At 33.3% G+C, this 23,283-nt stretch overlaps 1 protein-coding gene across 1 annotated transcript in view; it reads left to right on the top strand.

Moving 5' to 3' along the window:
• Positions 1-3,003: 3,003 nt before the first annotated feature.
• LOC127180857 (SH3 and multiple ankyrin repeat domains protein 1) overlaps positions 3,004-23,283 on the top strand; it is a 62,118-nt gene continuing 41,838 nt past the window's right edge. The window contains exons 1-7 of the mRNA XM_051135180.1: positions 3,004-3,349; positions 13,658-14,173; positions 17,340-17,543; positions 19,222-19,293; positions 19,434-19,542; positions 22,108-22,259; positions 22,446-22,613. Coding sequence (XP_050991137.1) covers positions 13,706-14,173; positions 17,340-17,543; positions 19,222-19,293; positions 19,434-19,542; positions 22,108-22,259; positions 22,446-22,613 — 1,173 coding nt within the window. The 5' untranslated portion in view covers positions 3,004-3,349; positions 13,658-13,705. The remainder of the gene's footprint in view (positions 3,350-13,657; positions 14,174-17,339; positions 17,544-19,221; positions 19,294-19,433; positions 19,543-22,107; positions 22,260-22,445; positions 22,614-23,283) is intronic.

Below are 23,283 nucleotides of genomic sequence, written 5' to 3'. Positions count from 1 at the left end.
GGAAAGAAAGACTGAGTCGTTTCATTGTCTGTGGTAAAGTAATGGTGACATGACGCACATCCTGGTTTTTTCTGAGTAGTGCATGTTCCAGGAATAACAATGTTGTGAAAAAAAGGATATTTTTTTCTTACTTACTTATTAAATTAATTAATTAATTAATTAATTACTTATAAAACCAGTTTCTGCCCTTTTTATGACTCTATTATTATTATTATTTATTTTATTTTATTTATTTATTTTTTGCTGCTGCACATTTTGTTTAAATGTGTTTTCTGTAGAATTCAGTGTAGTTTCAAACCTTTTTTATTTTGTTTAATTTTTTTTGTCTCATTGTCTCCATTGTCTCATTCCAAAACTAAAAGCATTTTGTAATGCTGCTTTTTACAGCTTATCAGCCTCGGACACAAATACCATGAATGACTCATATCTTATTAATGACTAATATAGTAAATAACTAGTAATAAAGTAATTCCCGTAGTTTTGTTTTAATGTTAAAACACTCCAAGCCTCTTTAAAATGCTTAAGAATAGAACGAGAAAGCTGCAAGTAGGGGTTTTGTCTTTACTGACCAGTAATCTTAATTTGTGGTGTTAACTAGATCAAGTATCACTATTATTATTGCTTAAACCATAGTTAGAGTTAGAGAAATGAATGTGTGTCTTCTTGGCCAGTTAACTTTTATGAAATCCCACAGATTTACATTGAAGATGGAACCTGATTCATAACTATGGGCCTGAATAATTGACTTGGATCTGTAAGCAACCACCTAGCAACTGCATAGCAACGCTCTGACCACCATCAAGTCGCAGTGAGTTTTGTGAGAAACCTCTCACATTTTCTTTATGAATGTAAAAATCTAGTTTATTAACAGGATGACTAAGTGCAATCCAGCTTTGAGAAGTACTTGAATAAATTAGTTATGCATCCTTATGGGTAATGTGATTAATTTATACGCAAGATGTTACTGTTTTGCTACCACAAAGTAGCATATCTAGAAGAATACAAGTGTTATACATCAAATTCATGTTATTAGTTTGAAAACCCGCAGATTTGTGAGATGCATCAACTAGTAGAGGAGCCGAGGTGTCGATTTCATTATGGCTCTAATTTAAGGACGCCGAGTTTTGATGTTATAGTGAGAGGACGGGGTGGGACTTGGGACTTCCGATTTGAAAGCTGGCTATGTACAGGCCACGTTTAGTTCTGTTTTGAAGTGAAGAAAGGCATGTATTAGTAATTAGGCAGCAGGACTGTTCGTATGTGACTCCAACACTGGCAGACCTACTTACAGACGCCAGAAAATAGAGAAATACTGAGAAAACCCACACCGAAACTGCCTAAAACCGACAACTCACTACTTCTCACTTACAACACCACTGCCTCAGTTCACCAAAACTATACATGTCCAGATAGATCCACAGATAGACAGAATGATATACAGACTGTATATATGCATAGATAGATAGAACGATAGATAGATAAAAAGATTGTGTTTGTGATTGAAGTTTGTGTTTTTAAAATGGTTGTGTTCATTCATATTATTTCATGTGGTTTTTGATAATTTTTTTTTTTTGTAATTTAACTAAATCTGGTAAAAATGAAAATAATAATATTAATTATAATAATAATTAACTGAAAAACTAGAATTAGAAATGAGAAAAGCCCTGGTGACTAAATAAGTTTACTATACGTTAAAGTGCTAACATTTCTACAACTGAAATAAAAAAATAATTAATACTATATAAAAATATATGTATTTTTAATGTTAAAGCAGTTCAAGCCTCTTAAAAGATAAATGTTTTTTTATTTATGGTTTATTTATGTTTTTTAACAAACACAGAAAGAAAAAGAGTAAACAACAAAGACAACAGGTTGACAAAATATACAGTTGGAAAGAATGAGAGAATGACAGATAAATAGATTAATTGTTATGTTTATAAAAACAAGTGTTTATCAACAATCAACAATTGTTTTTTAAAAATATATTTTATATATTTTTTTTATTTCTGTTATATATATATATATATATATATATATATATATATATATATATTAATGCTTTTTTATTTATGGTTTAGTTATGTTTTTATCAAACACAGAAAGAAAAAAAGAGTAAACAACAAAGACAAAAAACAACTAAAATGCCTTTAGCAAGCAATTATTGAAAATATTAAAGATGAAAAAATGTGATGAACAGAGACAAATTAATTGCTTTATAAGCCATAAACTAAAAAAAAAAAAAAAAAAAACTATAAAAAAAAACCTAAAATAAAAATGCACATTGCTAAAATTGCTAAAACTAAAACAAAACTAAAATTAAAAATATAAATATAAAAGCAAAACCTTGTTTAAAATATTAGTAAATATAGTATTAGCATATCAATAATACTACAGTTATATTGGTATTGTTGTTCATTAGTTAGTAGTTTTAGAGGTTTCATCTCTTCACTATGAGCATGCGCACTAGTAAAAGTGATGCTTAACTAATCAAACAACACTAATAAGGAAGAATTACCAAACAGGCCTGAAACCACAGATAGTTTCTTATAGAGCAGGCAATGTACTGTAGGTTTGTCCTGATTTTCTATCTTCATCTGTTCCGTCTTTATTTGATGAAGGCCAGTCATTCACTCTTACTGCATTGTGTCTTGTAGGTATATCTTGAGTGTTTGTTCTCTGTGTCCTCGTACAAACCTTGCGTATGAGAGACGGCGATTAACCTCAGCGTGATGAGGACAGGTGATGATTTCTCTAATTCCCCTCAGCACGTCGCATGAACACACGCAGGCAGGCTAATTTCTCCTTTCGTTTTTCCATCCATGACCCACTTCTGTTTAAGAGTGTGTGTGTATGAGTGACGCAAAGATATTTTTCTACATGCACACACACTCAAACACACACATGCATGGATGTCTTGCATTATACATGTGAAACATTTATGTTTTCCTCTGTGGGCATCACTAGTTTCCAAGCATAACAGATGACTTCTTCCCACAAAGCCACAGAAGATCCGGATGAAACCCAAGCCTCAGATGGGAGCCAGTTTGATCAGCTCTTAGCATCCGAGAGGCCGTGTGTGTGTATGTGTGTGTGGAGAGCGAGGCTGGAGGGAGGAGTGTTTGAGTGCATGACAGCGGGAGAGATCAGAAGAGAGATTGTTCCAGTGCTGGAGGTGATCCTGCGTGGACGCAGCGCCTGGATGTGCGCGGGAAAACGCGCTTATTCGCGTTTTTATGACTGTTTGCTTTGGTTGTGCCTCTCTGGACCCTGTTTCTGCCCTGCTGACCACATCTCTGGAGCGAAACGGCTCTTCTGTGCTGGAATGAGGAAGCTCAGGCTGGACGATCAGGTAATTCCCAGTTGGATAGTGCATCCGATAAGATACGATAGTAACTATTGCCTGCATGTGACTCCTGAGATGCTTGAAAGATGACTTTTGGGAAAGTGTTGCAGTTGTGCTGTGTGCATTAGCAGGACTGTGAACTGCAGTAGTTGCATATGCAGCGCTTTTGACTTCAGTGTGTGTTTTGCTGTAAATTGTGCTGATAGTGAGTGGGTGAGTAAGTGTGTGTGTGCCGTTTTCCTGGTGCGATGGGCCTGCTGAGAGCAAAGGTAGGTCAGAGCGCACAGAGAGCATAATTATACACTTTAACACAGAGGATATATACTCGATACAAGATATATATTTCCTCTGTATAGAGAAAGTGTGAATCGTTCACGTGTGTGTTTGAACAGTTTGAACTTAATTAGCCTTTCGATTTTATTGCGCATGAGCTATGTTCATACTTCTTTTTTGAGAGCAGGGACTATCAAGATCCAAAAATAAGCGTCATGAAAGTAGTCGATATGACTCTTTTGCTATACGCCAAGTCAAGTCATAGCTTTGTGTGAGGAACAAGCTCAAATTTAAGTGGTTATTCGGTTATAACCTTTCAGATTTCATTCAAACATGTATATATTTCTCTGGATCAACCGGTAGAGCATGGCGCTAGCAACACCGAGGTCATGGGTTTGATTCTTAAGGAATGCATCTGCCAAATGCATAAATGTAAATATTTAAATGTATGCTTATAGTTGTGCCAGGTTTACATTAATGGCATTTTGCTCAATGCTCTGGAGAGCTGTGGAGGTTTATCAGTTAGTATGCTCTAAAGTTTGGTGTAAAATTTGGTGAAGTCATATGATGATTTGGTTTTCACACCAAACCATCATGTGACTTCAGTAGTTATATGGAAGTGGTGCAGAAGTTGTGTGATGTTGTAAAGACACTTTCATGGTCAAAACCTGGTTATTTTTCATTGTATGCAAGATTCATGGTTGACCCTCCTATAAAAGTCCATCTCTGTCTGTCTGTCACATGGTCATAATACAGCACGTGAGTCTCTCAACCGTCAGAGAGTCAGTCAGACCTGTTGCAATGTTGCAACTTCCTGTTCTCTAGCGCTATCTGTTATTCTGTCTGGCTGTCTATCATTCTGTCTACTGTTCTATTCTGTTCTATTCTGTCCATCCTTCCATCTATCTATCTATCTATCTATCTATCTATCTATCTAAATTTTGATATTTAACACTGTAGATTCATCTATCTATCTATCTGTCTATCTATCTATCTATCTATCTATCTATCTATCTATCTATCTATCTATCTATCTATCTATCTATCTATCTATCTATCTATCATTTTATCTGTCATTCTATCTTTTATTCTACCTATCATTCTATCTCTCTATTGTTCTTTTTGCCATTTTGTCAGTTTTGTCTGCTGTTCCTCTTCGTTCGCTTTTATCTCTACAGCTTCTCCTCATTTTTCGGGCTGTTCACATGTGATTTCCTGTGTTAACGTCATTCTGAGTTATCTTGCACCAGTTTCACGCTGTTCATACTTCAATTTAGGTTCGTAATTAATTGACAATTTTGATGTTTAACACTGTAGATTCACCTATCTATCTATCTATCTGTCTATCTATCTATCTATCTATCTATCTATCTATCTATCTATCTATCTATCTATCTATCTATCTATCTATCTATCTATCTATCTATCATTTTATCTGTCATTCTGTCTTTTATTCTACCTATCATTCTATCTCTCTATTGTTCTTTTTGCCATTTTGTCAGTTTTGTCTGCTGTTCCATCCATCCATCCATCTATCTGTCTATCTATCTATCTATCTATCTATCTATCTATCTATCTATCTATCTATCTATCTATCTATCTATCTATCTATCTGTCTGTCTGTCTCTATCTGTCTGTCTGTCTATCCATCTTATTGTTCTATCGTTCTATCTGTCGTTCTGTCGTTCTATCTATCATTCTATCTCTTGTTCTATCTCTCGTTCTTCCGTTCTGTTTTTGGTTTTGCCTGTCGGTCCGTCCATCCGTCCATCCATCCATCTATCCGTCCAACTTATGTTGGTTCTATCTATTGTTTTATCGCTGTTCTGTCTATCTGTCTGTCTATCATGCTATAGATTGTTTTATCTATCTTTCTATTATTTTGTCTGTCTATCATCCTATCTGTCTATCTATTCAGACAGATAAATCAATCCCTCCATCCATCTTGTCTATATATTTTTCTGTCCATCTCTCTCTTTCTCTCTGAGAGCAGCATGGGTCAGTCTGTGACGTTTAGGAGGTGTGGCTGAACTGATTGTTGTGTTTTAGAGTAGTTTCTCTTGGACTTTTGTTTTCTTTTTCTTCAGCATTTACACTCATTCTCATGTCCTGAGCTCTTTCCCAGCATCATTTGCGTTCTGTCTCTCCTCGTCCCAGTTTTCTCTCATACTCCTCCTCTCTATTCTGGAGCGCTGACCTCCAGTATGTTGTTGAATGAGGTCACGGCTGTGGGTTTCCTCTTCGTTCACTTTTATCTCTACAGCTTCTCCTTATTTTTCGGGCTGTTCACATGTGATTTCCTGTGTTAACGTCATTCTGAGTTATCTTGTACCAGTTTCACGCTGTTCATACTTCAATTTAGGTTAGTAATTAATTGACCATTTTGATATTTAACACTGTAGATTCATAAACTCTGACAACTCTGATGTTGTTTTGTCTGCATGTGTAGGATGTTTATTAACATTGATTGAACAGTTAAGCATGTAACAGTCATGCAGTTGTTTTAGTAGCTTATTGAAAATGTGTGTACATTTTGGCATGTAAATCCACTCTAGTTTAGTCCTCTAAAGTGTATTACGAACTATAATAGGAAATGCATGTTGGAGAGCTAACCGTTATGTTTGAAACTAAATAGTGCATGAATATTTAATGACATAAGCTTTGAGACAGTAAGCGTTAATGGTGTATCATTGGATTTGTGTTGCCGAAAAACACATCTAGCATTGCACTGAGTCACACTCTTCACCTTTGGCACCACAAAAGCACAACTAACTAGCTCTGAATCAGAGTTTCATAACCCATAGCTAAAAGTGGCCTTTTACCCGGGAAAGACTTTATTACAAGGTTAAGCAATCTATGAAAAACCCTTTTCATGGTTATGCATTAGTATTCAAGTAGTTCGGTTTTGATTCTCCACTTTTCAGTTTATTTATGATTAGCTCTGTTTCCTCTGTTTGTTCACTGCAGAAGATCTATCAGCTTCACATGCGCTAATGTGGTTTTTGTAGGACAACATGGTGTGATAATTTTAGCAACACTGGTCACCATTGTCCTTGGTGCCTTTTCTCTTCATGTTGATAAATGCTGTAACATGCACCTGTATTTTTCTAAAATGCATCTTGCATCTGGATTGTTTTGACAAAAGTTTCTGTGGCTGTCATAATAGCAGCAGGAGATGTTTTACACAATGGTTGATCATGTAGTTCGGTAATGGGCTGTTCCTGAATGTGACTTTAATATTTAAGAAGTGATCAGACTTACAATCAAATTAGTGAAAACATTCCACAGACTTAACTGAAGAAGGGACTTCTAGAGATTTTACAACTATTCAATCTAGTAAGCAATCAAAACACCTTAGCATCCATGTTGCAACACCCTAGCATTGTGAATCAGAAGTTCAGTAAGATTAAAATTAAAATAAATAAATATTTTTATTGAGCAATAATGCATTAAATTGACAGTAAAGACATTCATAATGTTACAAAATACAAATATTCTGTAAGTTTCTATGCATCAAAGAATCCTGAAAAAATTAAATGTAGCAAATCTGCATATTAGATGATTTCTGAAGGATCATGTGACACTGAAAGCTGGAGTAATGATGCTGAAAATTCAGCTTTGATCACAGGAATGAATTGCATTTCAAAATATTAATTTATAAGACAGCTGTTTTAAATTGCAATAATATTTCAGAATATTACTATTTTTACAGCATTTTTTAAATCAAAAACTTGGTGAGCAGATGAAACTTCTTTCCGGAAATTAATAAATGCTACCGACCCCAAACTCTCGAATGGTACTGTATATTATTGGGTTGTTTAGTACACTTCCTGTAAGTCATGTCATTGCTGCATTCAGATGAACGTTTGAACAATTCACTGTTATTCACAATAAATCTCAAGTATGATTTATCTCCTTTCACAATGATAAGCACCATTCATGATCTCTATCATGGCTTTAGCAGGTGTGAAATGGAAACAGAAAGCGCTTTTGTGCATTTCTCAAGAGCCCAGTCTCACTCTGAGCTCCTGGGAGAGAGTGCAGAAAAGACCACCACCATTCGGTTTAATTGTCCGTTATCTGCGCCGTCATTCTTTTCTAATGGAGCGATGGCCGGCGAGAGACACAAAGAGAGTGAGAGACATGAAGGGACCAATGCCGGACCTGGTTGCTCCACTTCTTTTTAACGGGTTATAAAAGTGGGACAGTCTGTTCCATGGAAGTTCTCCAATTAAAGTTTCTGGGGACCAATTCACTGGAAATATATCTATATTCACCCTGTCCTACATAGGAGGGGGGCGGTGCGCTATGTATGTGAGAGAATGAAGTACAATACGACAGGACCTGTGTGTAAAAATGTTTCTTCTCATAAAAAAGGGAGCGGATGAGATGAATGGACGCTTGGACAGAATGTACATGGAAAAAGTGCTGTATTGAGTTATATGTGCCACCCAATGCCGGTTTCACTGGACTACTGAATAACTCGCATGCTTTTCTCTGCGGTCTAGCATTGTTTGACAAAGCCTCGTCTTGTGTCCAATGTCCTCAAAGTCCGGTTTCTGCAGTCTCTCTGCTGTTTTCGTGGCCTGGTCTCGTATCACCGCTCTTCCCGCTTTGTCCTTGGGCTGCTGGTTTCTGTGTGGCGCCTGCGTTACTCTCTCTGAATCGTCTCTAGAGAGTGAAATGAGGCCAGTGCTCTATTTTTCCCCACCTGCCCCAGTCAACTGCCAATTATACAGCGGAGAGCTAATCAGGCGAGCGAGAAACACTTCTCTGCTTTCTCATTGGTCCGGTTTTATTAGCTGCTGAATATGAGGGGATTCATGCATGTGGTTGACGTGTCTTCTTACATGTCATAAATGGTTGAAGGATTTTGAACAAATTACAAGTCTAAAAATAGTCCAATATAACAAAGCATGGCTGGGTTTAAACATGCATTAAAGGCAAGCGCTTCTGCAGTGTCCAGCAATGGTTGGTGTGATAAGTTAGACATGCATTTAGTCAATATTTTGTTTCTTTCTGGTAAAAGACGTTAAGAAGTCCACATGTCCACAGAAAAAGACATTATGTCCATAGAAATAGAAATGTCCATAGAAAAGACATTAAATGCAAGACCTAAAAATGTTAACTTTTAAGGTTTCATCTTTTTGGATCTTTTTTCAGTTTTTGGAGAATAAAATGTCAAAATTTGGTTGAAATAATGTTACATTGTCATTTAGTGTAACAGTATTTATGTAAAAATTCAAACAACATGCTTATTCTGACTTATATAAAAGAATAAGGGAGCATATTACATTTTATTATGAAATGAGCATCTTATTATGTTTTAAAAAACATTGTTACTGACAAATGAGCAAAACCTAGGATAGTGGCAAATTTAAAAAATGTAAAATTACAATTAATTCGTATTAGGGATGAAAGTAGTTCATATGCCTGACAAGATTGTTTCACTGAATGACATTTCAGTGGGTGTCTTCTGTAAATTAGGGAAAAATGTATGATATTCATTTTTTTTGCTCAGAAAAACTAAAACAAAAATGCAGAACAGAATTTTTTTGAAAAACAACAATTTTATAAGTATTACACTTATTGTTTTTATGCTTAAACCCTTTGACCCATATATATATATGAAAAATGAATATATGAAAAAAGTTATAATGAAAAATTCATCATAACTATATTTAAATGATTTACGAAAACTTAACTAGCTTAACCAGTAAGACATGACTTTGTTTTCTGTGGCTGACCCTGACTAACTCTAGCCCTGTATCAGGAGCTCAGCTTGATTTTGACATCGCTGAATTTTTATAGATGAAATGAGCCATTGATTTGGAGAGTTTGTGAAGAAGACCATCTGTGTCTCGCTGGCCTGAATCACTCTTGAATTGGCACCAGTATAACCAGTCAAGTTTTCTAACAGCATGTTTTAAAGAGTCGATATGATATTAGTCTGAACGTCAGACGCCACACAGTCTCTCTATGACCGTCCGATTTATATTTAACACTAAAAATGAAGAAAACACTTACTCGAATAATCTGGTAAATAACCATCTAAAGCTGTAAACGCATGAATCTGTCACCACGAGCCATCAGTAATGAGGTGACGGAGATCTCTGGAGGTTTACGGGACACTTTCTAAATGTGGACGTCACTGATGTCAGTGTCTCTTTACAGTATTTACTGTACAGATGACAGGCGTTGAGGGAGGGGTGGAGATATCTGGTGCATGTGCAGTTATGCTTTTTAAAGTTTAGAATAAAAGAAGACATAAACATGCTGACTAAAAGATGATATAAATAAATCCAGTGAGTCAGTTTCCCTCTTGTGTGCAATTAAGCAACAATATAATCAGCAGAAATGCAGTGGTTGATGTTTCAGAAACCTACAGGACAGTGACCTAAATCACACGCTCAATGCACCCGATGCAATCTGCAAGTCAAAGTTGGTTTATTTTTATAGCACTTCACACAAAACACCAAGCTCGTCAATCACACATGCTCAGTGTTAAAATTTTTCTCAAATATCCAGTATTTCCTTACGCTGTCTTAAAAAGTGGTGTGTTTGAATTCAAATTTAAGATGTGGGTAAAAGTTAATATGGATGACAGCACATACAAGATTTTATCGTGGCTGTGAGGTTGGAGCAGTTGCAACCTTCATTATGAAATAAAGACAGATTAAATAGAAAAACTGAATTTGTAACAGACATTATTTCATTGAAGTATCTCGGACTCTTGCTTGCTCGTAAAAGAATTTAAGTGGAGCAGGATTTAAAGGTGCCATATGCAATTTCTTTGGCTTCTTAGACTAAAGGATAAAAATAGCATAATATGTTTATAGATATTTAGAAAACATGCTAAGATCATCCCAAAAGATTCTCAGAAAACAATGCTACCTTGTTGCAAAGTCGGGTTTTATTTAGCTCTTGTGACTCGCCCACTGCCGGTTTACCCAATAGTATTTCAACCCCGGGTTGCCAGTTAGTGGAAAACACAGTGTATTGCAGCCATGGAAGCCAGCAAATAAACTGCGTCAGAGATCACAGATTCAACCTGACCTGAAAAGCCTCTGCATCCATCTAAAAAGCTCAAAATAAGTTAAAATGTGGATAAATCAACAATATTATAAGACCACAAAATGGTATTTATTACTTGAATTTCTTACAAAATGACATCTGAGACTTTGCTTCATTCCAAAAGTAACCCGCTCTGTTTTGTCTGTTGGCACATTGTCAGTGTCCTCTTTGCTCTGCAATGTGTTTGTCACTATTTGAGAACGTAGTGTGTGACATGAGAGCACCATGACTTGTTGGACGTGGCAGCAGTAAACAAAGGGGGCGGGTCTTTGCGAAGAGGTTGTTATGCCTGTAGCATAAAAGAATCTGCATCTGTTTTATGTCTTTTCAGGCTCATAAATGGTTGGTGAATGTTAACAGCACCAAGCAAAGAACAATAAGATCTTCTCAGAGATGCTCATGGACATCACCAGCACATAGTGATAAACAGAAAACGACTAAATCGCACTGTAATTTAGCCCAAATTCAACTCTCAGTCTTCTGCAAATTGAATTTAGTCTCTGTGCTCTGGAGAAACGGCAGGAGTTTGTTATTTTTAGAAATAAATTGTGAAAGAAAGTCCCACACACTGTCTTAGCTCGCAGATTGTTTTTGAAATACAGGTTTCTGAAGCCATTGTGGACTAAAAATGTGCTGTTATTTATTAAAGATCTATAGTGTTCTTACCAGGGTGTTGCTATGGGTTTGAGTCATTGTTAGTGTGTTGCTAGGGTGTTTGAGTAGTCACTAGTGTGTTGCTAGGGTGTTCTGAGTGATTGTTAGCGTGTTACTAGTGTTTTCTTGATGGTTGTTATTATGTTGCTAGGGTGTTCTGAGTCGTTGTTAAGGTGTTTCTAGGGTGACTGAGTAGTTAGTGAATTGGTAGGATGTTATGTGGTTGTTAGTGTGATGCTAGGGTATTTTAGTGGTTAGTGCAATGCTAAGGTGTTCTGAGTGGGTGTCAGTGCATTGCTAGGATGTTTGACTGGATGTTAATATGTTGCTAGGGTGTTGAGTGTTTTTAGTGCGTTGCTAGAATGTTCTGAGTGGTTAGCTGCTTCTCATTTTGAAGGCTGCATCCTCCAGAGGTCGCATTTTAAGGCTGTATGCGTCATTGGGGAAGTCTAATTTAAGAAAAGTAACCGTTAAATTGCAAAAGAAGAAATTATAGTATTTTACACCTCACAAGGAATAAAAATCAATTTTATTAGTTACTTTTCTTAAACAAGACATCCTTAATGATGTATGCAGCCTTCACATACGACCTCCGGAGGACACAGCCTCCGACATGAGACACAACTTTTGTTAGTGCGTTGTTAGGATGTTGAGTGGTTGTTAGGGTTAGGGTTGTTAGGATGTTCTGGGTGGTTTTAAGTATGTTGCTAGGGTGTTCTGGGTGGTTGTTAGTGTGTTGCTAGGATGTTCGGTGGATGTTAGTGTGTTGCTAGGGTGTTCTGGGTGGTTGTTAGTGTGTTGCTAGGATGTTCGGTGGATGTTAGTGTGTTGCTAGGGTGTTCTTGGTGGTTGTTAGTGTGTTGCTAGGGTGTTCTGGGTGGTTGTTAGTGTGTTGCTAGGGTGTTCTGGGTGGTTGTTAGTTCGTTGCTAGGGTGTTGAATGATTGTTAGTGTGTTGCTAGGGTGATAAGTGATTGTTAGTGCATTGCTAGGGTGTTGAGTGGATGTTAGTGTGTTGCTAGGGTGTTTAAGTGGTTGTTAGTTCATTGCTAGGGTGTTTGAGTGGTTGTTAATGTGTTTCTAGGGTGATTAAGTGGTTAGAGCATTGCCAGAGTGTCTGAGTGGTTGCTAGTGTGTTTCTAGGGTGTTCTGGATGGTTGTCAGAGTGTTTTAGTGGTTAGTGCTTTGCTAGGATGTTGAGTGGATGTTAGTATGTTGCTAGGGTGTTCTGGGTGGTTGTTAGTCTGTTGCTAGGGTGTTCTGGGTGGTTGTCAGTGCATTGCTAGGGTGTTCTGAGTGGTTGTTATTATGTTGCTAGGATGTTGAGTGGATGTTAGTACAATGCTAGGGTGTTCTGGGTGGTTGTTAGTGTGTTGCTAGGGTGTTCTGGGTGGTTGTTAATGCTTTGCTAGGATGTTGAGTGGATGTTAGTGCATTGCTAGAGTGTTGAATGATTGTTAGTGTGTAGCTAGGGTGTTAAGTGATTGTTAGTGCATTGCTAGAGTGTTGAGTGGTTGTTAGTGCGTTGCTAGGGTGAGTGGTTGTTAGTGCGTTGCTAGGGTGAGTGGTTGTTAGTGCATTGCTAGGGTGTTGAATGATTGTTAGTGTGTTGCTAGGGTGTTGAGTGATTGTTAGTGCAATGCTAGAGTGTTGAGTGGTTGTTAGTGCGTTGCTAGGGTGTTCTGAGTCATTGTTAGGGTGTTTTAGGATTGAGTAGTTACTGCATTGTTAGGGGGTTTGAGTGGTTGTTAATGCATTGCTGGAGTGTTTGAGTGGTTGTTAGTGCGTTGCTAGGGTGTTTAAGTTGTTAGTGTGTTTTTAGGGTGTTGAGTGGTTGTTAGTGCGTTGCTAGGGTGTTTAAGTTGTTAGTGCGTTTTTAGGGTGTTGAGTGGTTGTTGGTGCGTTGCTAGGGTGTTTAAGTTGTTAGTGCGTTTTTAGGGTGTTGAGTGGTTGTTAGTGCATTGCTAGGGTGTTTAAGTTGTTAGTGCTTTTCTAGGGTGTTGAGTGGATGTTAGTGTGTTGCTAGGGTGTTCTGAGTCATTGTTAGGGTGTTTTAGGGTGACTGAGTAGTTAGTGCATTGTTAGTGGGTTTGAGTGGTTGTTAATGCGTTGCTAGGGTGTTTGTATGGTTAGTGTGTTGTCAGGGTGTTTGGAGTTGCTGTTAGTGCGTTGCTAGGGTGTTCTGAGTGGTTTCTTACTGGTCTAAAGATTTTCTGGATTCTATAAGTGTGGCAGTTTATAGAACTGGAATTTATTTTAATACCAGTGAAATGAAACACATCACTGATTATTTCATGTTTCTTGTCTTCTTCAGTTTGTCTAACATTAAGGTGGACACCGATAAGCAGCATGACTCAGTGCCATGACAGCAACACTTCTTGCTGACACAGTGCAGCAGAGGATGCTGGGAAACACCAAGCGTTTTTTTGGCAGCGCTGAAGACAAAGAGGGCGAAGATGAGGAGGACGAGGAGGAGCGATTGAAGAGATTGAAACAAAATGGGATGATTGATATGGGAGACAAGGAACACCAGAACCGGGCCGGACGCAAGACGGACGGATCCAAACCGGCGGCCGTTGTGATTGGATGGCAGAGAGGAGAGAGACAGCCCAGGCCTGTTAACTCCGCCCAAAGAGGAATCCCGCATTTGCCCAGCCAGCCGACTCTTTATCATCAGACAACCAATCAGCCGCTGTATCACCCCGTTTTGACCAATCAGCAGGCCCGGCGGCGTCTCATGGAGCGCAGCATGACCACGGTCACGCCTATGGAAGACTCGCACCTCGCTGTGATTATGTTCCGCGTCGGCATACCTGACATCAAACAAACGGTTTGTGCGTTTATGTTCACACACATTCACACATCAATCTGTACTACAGACTGGCTGATTGTCATTTTGACACATTCTCTACTCAATCACTTCTTTAATTTTGCATCCACAGATATGTTACAGATATTTGTGTTTACCAATATTAATTTAGCATCTATAAATAACAGTAATATGGCACTATAATGATATTATTGTTATAAATATTCATAATACATAATAAATATACATAATATATATATTATGTTATTGTATTTGTAGTGTGATTTTTACAGTATTGTCAAATACATAGAAATACAATAGTTTAAAATTGATTACATATTTTTTGTAATTATTATTATTCATAATTAATATTTTTGTAGTGTAATTTGTTTTTGTTTTTATTGTTTGTTAGAATAAATGGAAATAAAATAATAATTTAAAATTAATATTATTAGTAGTATTAATAATTAATATTTATTTTTAGTTGCAGTTGTTTTTTGTTGTTGTCAAATTAATATAAATACAATTTGAAATTGATTTATATTTTTGTAGTAGTTTTTTGGTATTATTTAAAAAATAGAAATAGAATAATTGAAAACCTATTCTATTATTATTTTTCTTATTTCTAATTATTATTTTGTAGTGATTTGTTTGCTGTGAAAGTCATCATTTAAAATGGATTTTAATGTTATTATTAATATTAATAATTTAATATTTTTTTTAGTTGCAGTTTGATGTGTTTTGTCAAATTATTATAAATAATATAATTCTGTTATTATTAATAATTCATAATATTTTATTTTTGTGGTAGTTTTTGTTATTATTATGTAAAATAAATAGAAATAAAATAAACTGATTGTATTATTATTATTATTATTTATAATAAATATTTTATTTTTAATTTATTTTGTAGTAATTTTAAATTTGTTAGCTGTTTAAATAAATGAAATAAAAATAAATAATGAATAAAAATTAATGTTTGAAAGTCAAATATCTCAATATGAATGCAAACAATGCTTTTGTAAGATCTGATGTTCACAAACCATTCCCAAACACACACAGTGTGCACTGTACAACAGTAAATGTTTCTAATGAGTTTTTGAAAGCTTCTCCCAAGGTTATCGTGGGAGGGATCAAGACATTAGAAGAAAATTAAAAAATAAATTAATTCAAGGGGAGAAAAGGGGAACATGGGAATCCTTAATGAAGGAATATTTACTGCGTTTGTGTATTAGTGTGTGTGTATGTGTCAAACTATTCTAGGGAAATTTTAAATAAACACACACACACACACACACAGAGCTGGAGTTTCCTCTGGTGGTTTGTGTGGGAGCTCTGACCTGATTTAATGTCAAAATCACTCTCATCTAAAATCATCTCAACTCTTGACTCAATTAGCAGCTCACTTTAACACGCTCAATTGCGGCACATTAACAATCCCCAGATAAAGCTACTCATTACTAAAGTTTTGCTGTTGCATTTTAATATGCAGGATGGTTTATGGTTTACACCATGTCAAAGGACTGTTTTTGAAAGGGCTTGTAAAAGATTGATTACGTTCTAGTGCAAACAACACAAAAATAATATTCAACAGGTGTCATTAATATTTTAAAAATACTAAATGTTTCAGCTTCAGTATAGTGTTTGACATGTAGTTTATCACAGAAAATGATTGCAACATACTGCAGATATGTTTACAGTAATGGATTTCAGTGTAATTTTAGTAATTATTGTTTTATATATTTATATGTGCAATGCATGTTGTTGTTTAACACAGAAAATAATTGCAATGTATTGCAATGTTTACAGTAATGGGTTTCTGTGTCATTTTAATAATATTAATTATTATAATGTTTAATATACATAATGTTTATAATTTATGTTGTTAAAAATAATTGCAACATATTGCAACTATTGTTTACAGCAAGGGAGTTCTTTTAATATTAATAAGGGGGTATTTATTGTTTGTAATACATAACATGTTCACTACGTAAAATTATTGCAAATATGGTTACAGTAATAGGTTTCAGTGGCATTTTAATAATATTAATTATTATAATATTTAATATTCAATAATATAAATATTTATTGTATTATTTTGATTTTAATTAAGATTTATTATAGTAGCATTGATATTCTATTATAGTTTATGTTAATATTCTGAATATTTTGTTTTCTTGTATTACAGAATTTGTTCTGTTTTCACTTTAATTTAAAAAGTTTTTTGTTGTTTTGTCAGAAATGCAAAGCAATTATTATTATAAATATTCATAATTTCTATTTTATTTTTGTAGCCTTTTTAATAATTGTTGCATTAAACAAATAAAAATAAATTAATTTAAAATAGATTTTGTTATTATAATATTTTTGTAGTTTTTTTTTTGTTTTTACGGTAATGGGATTCAGTGTAATTTTAATAATATTTAATAACAATTTATTGTTCACCACAGAAACTTATTGCAACATATTGCAAATATTGTTTACAGTAAGGGAGTTTATTGGCATTTTAATAATATTATTATAATATTTATTATTTATAATACATGACAAGTTGTTCACCACAAATTATTGCAAGTATGTTTACAGTAATGGGTTTTTAATAATGTTAATTATTATAATATTTAATATTCAATGATATTATTAATAATAATAATAGATATTTATTATAGTATTTATTATAGTATATTTGTTATAGTAACGTTGATGTTCTATTATAGTTTTTGTTAATATTTTGAATTTTCTTTGTGTTTTTACTTTAATTTTAAAGTTTTAGTAATTTTGTTGTTTGTCAGTTTCATTATTATTTTTTAATCTTGTCAATTTTTACAGCTTTTTAATTAGTTTTAATGTGTTTAGGTAATTAGCTAAAATGAAATACGTTTTTTATTTTGTTTCAAGTAATGAAAATGTTGTTTTTTTCAATGCATTTACAATGAAAAACTTCTATGCAGATATACAGGTTGCACACTCTGCTTGTAAACCTTCAGAATGTCTTTCCAGTAGACATCCATTATTAAAAACATTACTGCAAACAGGACTTCAGTATGAGTTATGAGTCAAAATTAAGTTCTGTGGTGAACGACGGGCACATCACAGATGCGTCAATAAAGCTGAAAGTAGTTTTGAACTTTAAATCCAGTTCAATCTGTTGTTCTCACGAACCTGTTTTCTCTCTCTCCGTCTGTAGAAGTGTTTGCGGTTTGATCCCGATTCAAGCGTTTGGAGCGCGAAGCAGCAGATTATTTGTTCTCTCAGCGAGTCGTTGTGGGACGTTTACAATTACGGCCTCTTCCAGCCAGCTGGAGACGGACGAGATGCCAAGTTCCTGGAGGAGGAACGCTTGCTTCGAGAGTTCGCCCAGTCCCTGGAGAAGGGAGTGCCCTACCTGGAGGTGCTCATATTAGATCACAGACTTACAAACACTACAACATCACCTAGAATGCTCCTAAAAAAAGCTTGAACATTCCCACCATTGTTGACCTATAAAAAAATTATACAGGTCATTTAACACTTGTTGAGCCCATAGGGGCAAGTTGTCACAGTAGGAACCTGCTTTGTTTAATATCAGCTGAGAAGAATCGTTCATAATAAGATTACATTTGTTAATATTAGTTAACATGATTTATCAATAAAATGCTTCTAAAGCATTTATTAATCTTAGTTTATGTTAATTCTAACATTTAATAATAAATTAATAACTTTTTTAACAACATTTTTAACTTATTTTAACAAAGATTAGTAAATACTGTAACAAATGTATTTCTGATTTCTAGTTAATATTATTTAATGCATTAAATTAAATAATAAAAAATAAATAAATAAATTAAATAAATAATGTTAATTAAGTAAAATAACAAATAACAATGTCATTGTTATAAAAATTAATTTATATTTTATTGTATTTGTGGTGTAATTTGTTTTAGTAAGTAATAAAATAATTTACATTTGATTTTATTATTATTGTTATAATTCATAATTAATACTTTTGTTTGTATATTTGTAGTGTAGTTTTTTATTGTTTATTCAAATAACTAGAAATAAAATTATTATAAATATTGTCGTTTTTTAAAATAATTATTGTGTCAAATACATAGAAATAAAATAATTATTATAAATATTTATATCATATTTATATTTTCTTGTAGTTTTTAAAAAATAATTATTGTCAAATAAATAGAAAGAAAGTTATTAAAATGAATTTTATTATTTATTATTATTATTTATAATATTTTTCATTTTTGTTTTTGTTTATTCAAAATCATCATCACAAAAATGCATTGTAATATTATTACTAATAATAATTAATAATATTAATAATATTTATTTTTAGTTGCAGTTTGATGTTTTTTGTTATTGTGTCAGATTAATTTAAATAAAATTAGAATTCTAGTAATTATAATTCATAATATTTAATTTGTATAGTATTTCTTTGGTTACTATGTCAAATAAATATAAATAAAATAATTTAAAACGGATTATATTATTATTGTTATTATTTATAATTAATATTTTATTTTTAAGTTATTTTGTAGTGATTTGTTTGATGTCAAATAAATGAAATAAAAATAAGAGTAATTTATTACGGGTTTTTAATGGCATTACAGCACAATTTAAACATTAAAATATTTATAAAATAAAAATCACTGAACTAAACTATGAAACCATTGTTTTGGCTGTCAGAAAATATTTAATACATGTAGAGTTAATGATTATAAAACATAAAAACCACATACAGTATAAAACACATGTGACAACTTTCCCCAAGTCTGGCATTTATGTTGTTAATTACTATTTATCAGTTTACTTAAGATGTATTAGAAAGAAGTTAAACAATTTTTATTATTTTATTTTATTTTATTTTATTTTATTTTATACATGTGGCTTCAGAGTTTTCACAGTGCTTTAGCCAATTTTAAAGTCTCCGGATGTGGTGCATTTCTGTTCTGCAGTTTGAATCATACAGTCCCATCTTCTGTATTAAACTTCTCATTTTTCTTGTTTCTCAGAACTTGTAACCTGGCAAAGCTTTGACCAGTTCTTCCTCTTTTCCTGGTGTCTTTAACTTACAGTTCAGATATAAGACACGGGTGTACAAACAGACAAACTTGGATGAGAAACAACTAGCAAAGCTGCACACCAAGGTAAATACAAAACAAACAAACAAAAAAAATATATAGCTACCAAAACAGATCGTATTTAAATGTAGAAACTGCCTTTTGTAGAAAGTTGGATGTGTTGTACAGGAAGGAGGTGAAGTGTCTGTGTGTGTCTCCCTCTACAGGCCAATCTGAAGAAGTTCCTGGATTATGTTCATGCCGGAGCGGTGGAGAAGTTGAGTAAAGCTCTGGAGAAAGGACTGGACCCCAACTACCATGACACTGAGAGCGGAGGTGAGATTCATGGACAAATATGTGAAGAGTCAGTCAAGAATCTCCAGATCTTTGGGAGTCTCTAAATAGTACTTTATGCCTAGACAAACGTAATTGCAGCTTGTAGAAAGCTGATTCTTCAAAAGTTTTATAGTAGTTCTTTAATAACTTCCAAGTATGCCTGGGTGAAAAAGTGCAATCATTTTATTTTGGCATTCAGTGTAAGCCTAAGCTAATACTAAAACCATAAAACATTTTTGCTACTTGAAATAAAATAAACATTAACATAAAATAGTGACCAAAAAACATATTTAATTTCAAAAACTTAAATACTAAATACTAAAATAATTAAAATGAAATAAACAAAAGTAATAATAAATTAATAAATAAAATTAAAAGGAAAAAAATTTAGATTTTATTTTTTAGATTTTTTGTTTTCACTTTAATTTACATTTTTTTATTTTATGTATATATATATATATATATATATATATATATATATATATATAACAAAAATAACAATGATAAAAATGACAAAACATACAACAAAATTACTGAAACTTTAACTAAAATTGAAATGAGCAGAAAATATAGAATATGTAATTTAGTAATTTTTTTGTTTGTTTTTTTGTCATTTTTATTGTTGTTATTTTTTGTTTATATATATATATATATATATATATATATATATATATATATGTTAAAAATAAAAAAATAATGAAGACAAAAATGACAAAGCATACAAAAAAATATATTTAATTTAGTAATTTTGTTGTTTGTTTTTGTCATTTTTATTGTTGTTGTCGTTTTGTTTATATATATATATTAAAAAAAATTAAATAATAACAACAAAAATGACAAAACATACAACAAAATTACTAAAACTTTAACAGAAATTTAAATGAACAAAATATAAAAATAAAATTTAATTCAAAATATTTACAAAAACTGTAATAGTATATTAGTGATAATAAAATAACACTAGATCTGTTTTTTAATCTAGTTACAATATAAATGTAGACTAAATGAAGAATATGTTTAAACCTTTGACATTTTCAGTTCTGATGAGCGTCATTGCGTTGCCAACATTTCCTTGTCAGAATCCTCTCATTTCATTGACCTTTCGACTCAAAGCCTGTTGTATTCATGATGAGTCTGTTCTTGTGGTCTCTTGTGCTTTTTCATTTATAGGGTGCTTTTATTTGGTGTGACGTTCAGTATTTTGCTCACAGGCACTATGATGTCATCACAATATCACTGCAGCTCATTGTTCAGCTGTAATCGAGAGGATCCTTTCATATTTGTGGTTGCAACCTTAGTTAACCATTTGGGTATGAATGCCAACTTCATGAACATGAACTGTGTATTTAGTGAGCCGGACACTAGACTGTAAGACAAAAATCAGCAGAAGAATTGATGACGTCCTGGCAGAAAATGACCAAATTATTGCATAATTCAAATATGGATAAAACACCTGTGAGGAAATCAATGCAGATTTTTTTTTCATATTAACATGGTATATATTTTTACAGACTTTCTAAATTTAGTTCAGCTCAGTTCAGTTCATTGTTGATTCACTTCAGTTCAGTAACAGTGTTGATGTTGCAAAATTCATCAATTATGAAACAACTTCAATTCAAAGCAGCTGTCAGTCATTATTTAGCTCCAGTAAGTTCATTGTTTTGATTATGTTATAATTACAGTTTTTATTAGCTTGATGTTGTTATATCAATTTCTGCATGAAAATGTAGTCTTTTCAATAACTTAAAATTAGTGAAAATTAAATGTTTAGATGAGGATTCTCAACAAGCTCTAACTGGTTTTCTGCCTCTTAATGCACTATATATATATATGAATGTATTTTTATTGCTACTATTATATGTTTTATATTGTGCAAAATTATATTAAACTAAACTAAAACTAGACACATTTTATTTTATTTTATTTTATTTTAAGGTAAAATAAATAAAATGTTACCTTTGAAATAAAATAAATGTTAGCAGAAATATAATATAAAAATATAGTAAAAATACTAAAATAACTAAAACTACATAGTAATATTTAAAATTTTATTTATTTTATTTTATTTTATTTTATTTTATTTTAAGGTAAAATAAAAAGAAATTTACCTTTGAAAAAAATATGTTAACAGAAAAAAAAAAGTTAAAACACTAAAATAACTAAAACTAAATTAAGTAATAAAATAAAGTGATTTTATATTGTACAAAAAATATGTAAAACTAAGCTTAAAACCATTATTTTATTTTATTTTATTTTATTTTATTTATTTTATTTGTGTAATGGTGCTGCACTATAAAAATTTTTACATAAATAAATAATTTTAAATAAAACCAAGATTATTAGAGTTTGTTTTAGAAGAAAGTACTATTTCAGTTTTTCTGACTTAAAATTTCACTCTGAATTCAATGCTTTACAAGCTGTCGTAATTGTGAAATGTATTAGCAACTTCTAAATGAAAACTGAGTGTGTGTACCATTTTATCATTTAGTGTGTTGCCTGCATCTCTTAAATGAATCTGTTCTTCATTAGCTGTAATGTCAGTATCTGTTTTCATCTGTTTCACAGAGACTCCTCTGACTCTGGCGGTTCAGGGGAGTCTGAGCGTGGAAGGGATTCGTGTTCTGGTGCTGAACGGGGCTCATGTGGATTTCAGATCCAGAGACGGACTCACACCCCTCCATAAAGCAGTCAGAGCTCACAACCAGCCCGCGCTGATGGTACAAACACATGCAGTTCATCTTGATCATGAGCAGCTAAATGCTATAAATCAGTTTATCTCCATAATGTTTCATATAAAGTTGAATTTGATGGTGACAACTGCAAAATATTGATTAGTGCATCTTTAATGGTGTTGGTTTGTAAATCTTAACAAGCATAACTCTTCATTTCATTCCCTCTTACAGGCGCTGCTGTCTTTGGGAGCTTCTCCAGATTATCGAGACCGCTGTGGACTGACGCCGCTGTACCACTCGGTGCTGACAGGGGGCGAAACGTCCTGCTGTGAGACTCTGCTGTACTACAGAGCGCGACTGGGCGTCAGAGACGAGAACGGCTGGGACGAGTCACACCAGGTGTGTCTACTGTCTTAAACACAAGACACTGTATGTCAAAGCCTGTGTGTATGCATGTGTCTGTTTCAGTGTTTTTTTGTTTATATTCACACCGTTCTCTCTCTTTTTTGGTTCTTTTTACGTTTCACTGTGTGGCCCACAATATGTATAATAAAAAGTGTGTGTTTTGCAACATTAGACAACTAGAAATAGACTTGAGCATTCAAATGTGGAGTTCTTTAATTGTTTGAATTTTTAAAAATTCAAATTTGATTTAAATAACATGCCAGTCTCTCATGATCTTCACCTTCTTGTTTCTAAACACCTGTGCATATTTGTGCATGTTTCATCCTGGTCATCACTGTGTCTGTAATCGTAAGCAGCTAGACTCTGTTCATCCTCTGTTGAAGATGTTTTTGCACAATTATCAAATGTCAGATATTGGGATTTTTAACCTCATTACATAGCAAAATAAAAAAAGCTGTTTAAGTAGTAGCACCCTAATAATGGGTTGCAATGCTAAATGCAAACAGTAAAATGCAACTACACATATATGAAGTTAATTAGCTTCAGCTGTTAAAAATGGAGATGTGCTTCTTACTATATTTTGTTGTCAGCATGCATCTGATCAAACTGCACTGTATTTACAATAAACTCACTACAGTATAAAAATAGTTATACTGTTGTGAGT

The sequence above is a fragment of the Labeo rohita genome, chromosome 18 (assembly GCF_022985175.1).
Source record: "Labeo rohita strain BAU-BD-2019 chromosome 18, IGBB_LRoh.1.0, whole genome shotgun sequence".
NCBI classification, from domain to species: domain Eukaryota; kingdom Metazoa; phylum Chordata; class Actinopteri; order Cypriniformes; family Cyprinidae; genus Labeo; species Labeo rohita.
This window is presented reverse-complemented; position numbering and strand designations above follow the sequence as displayed.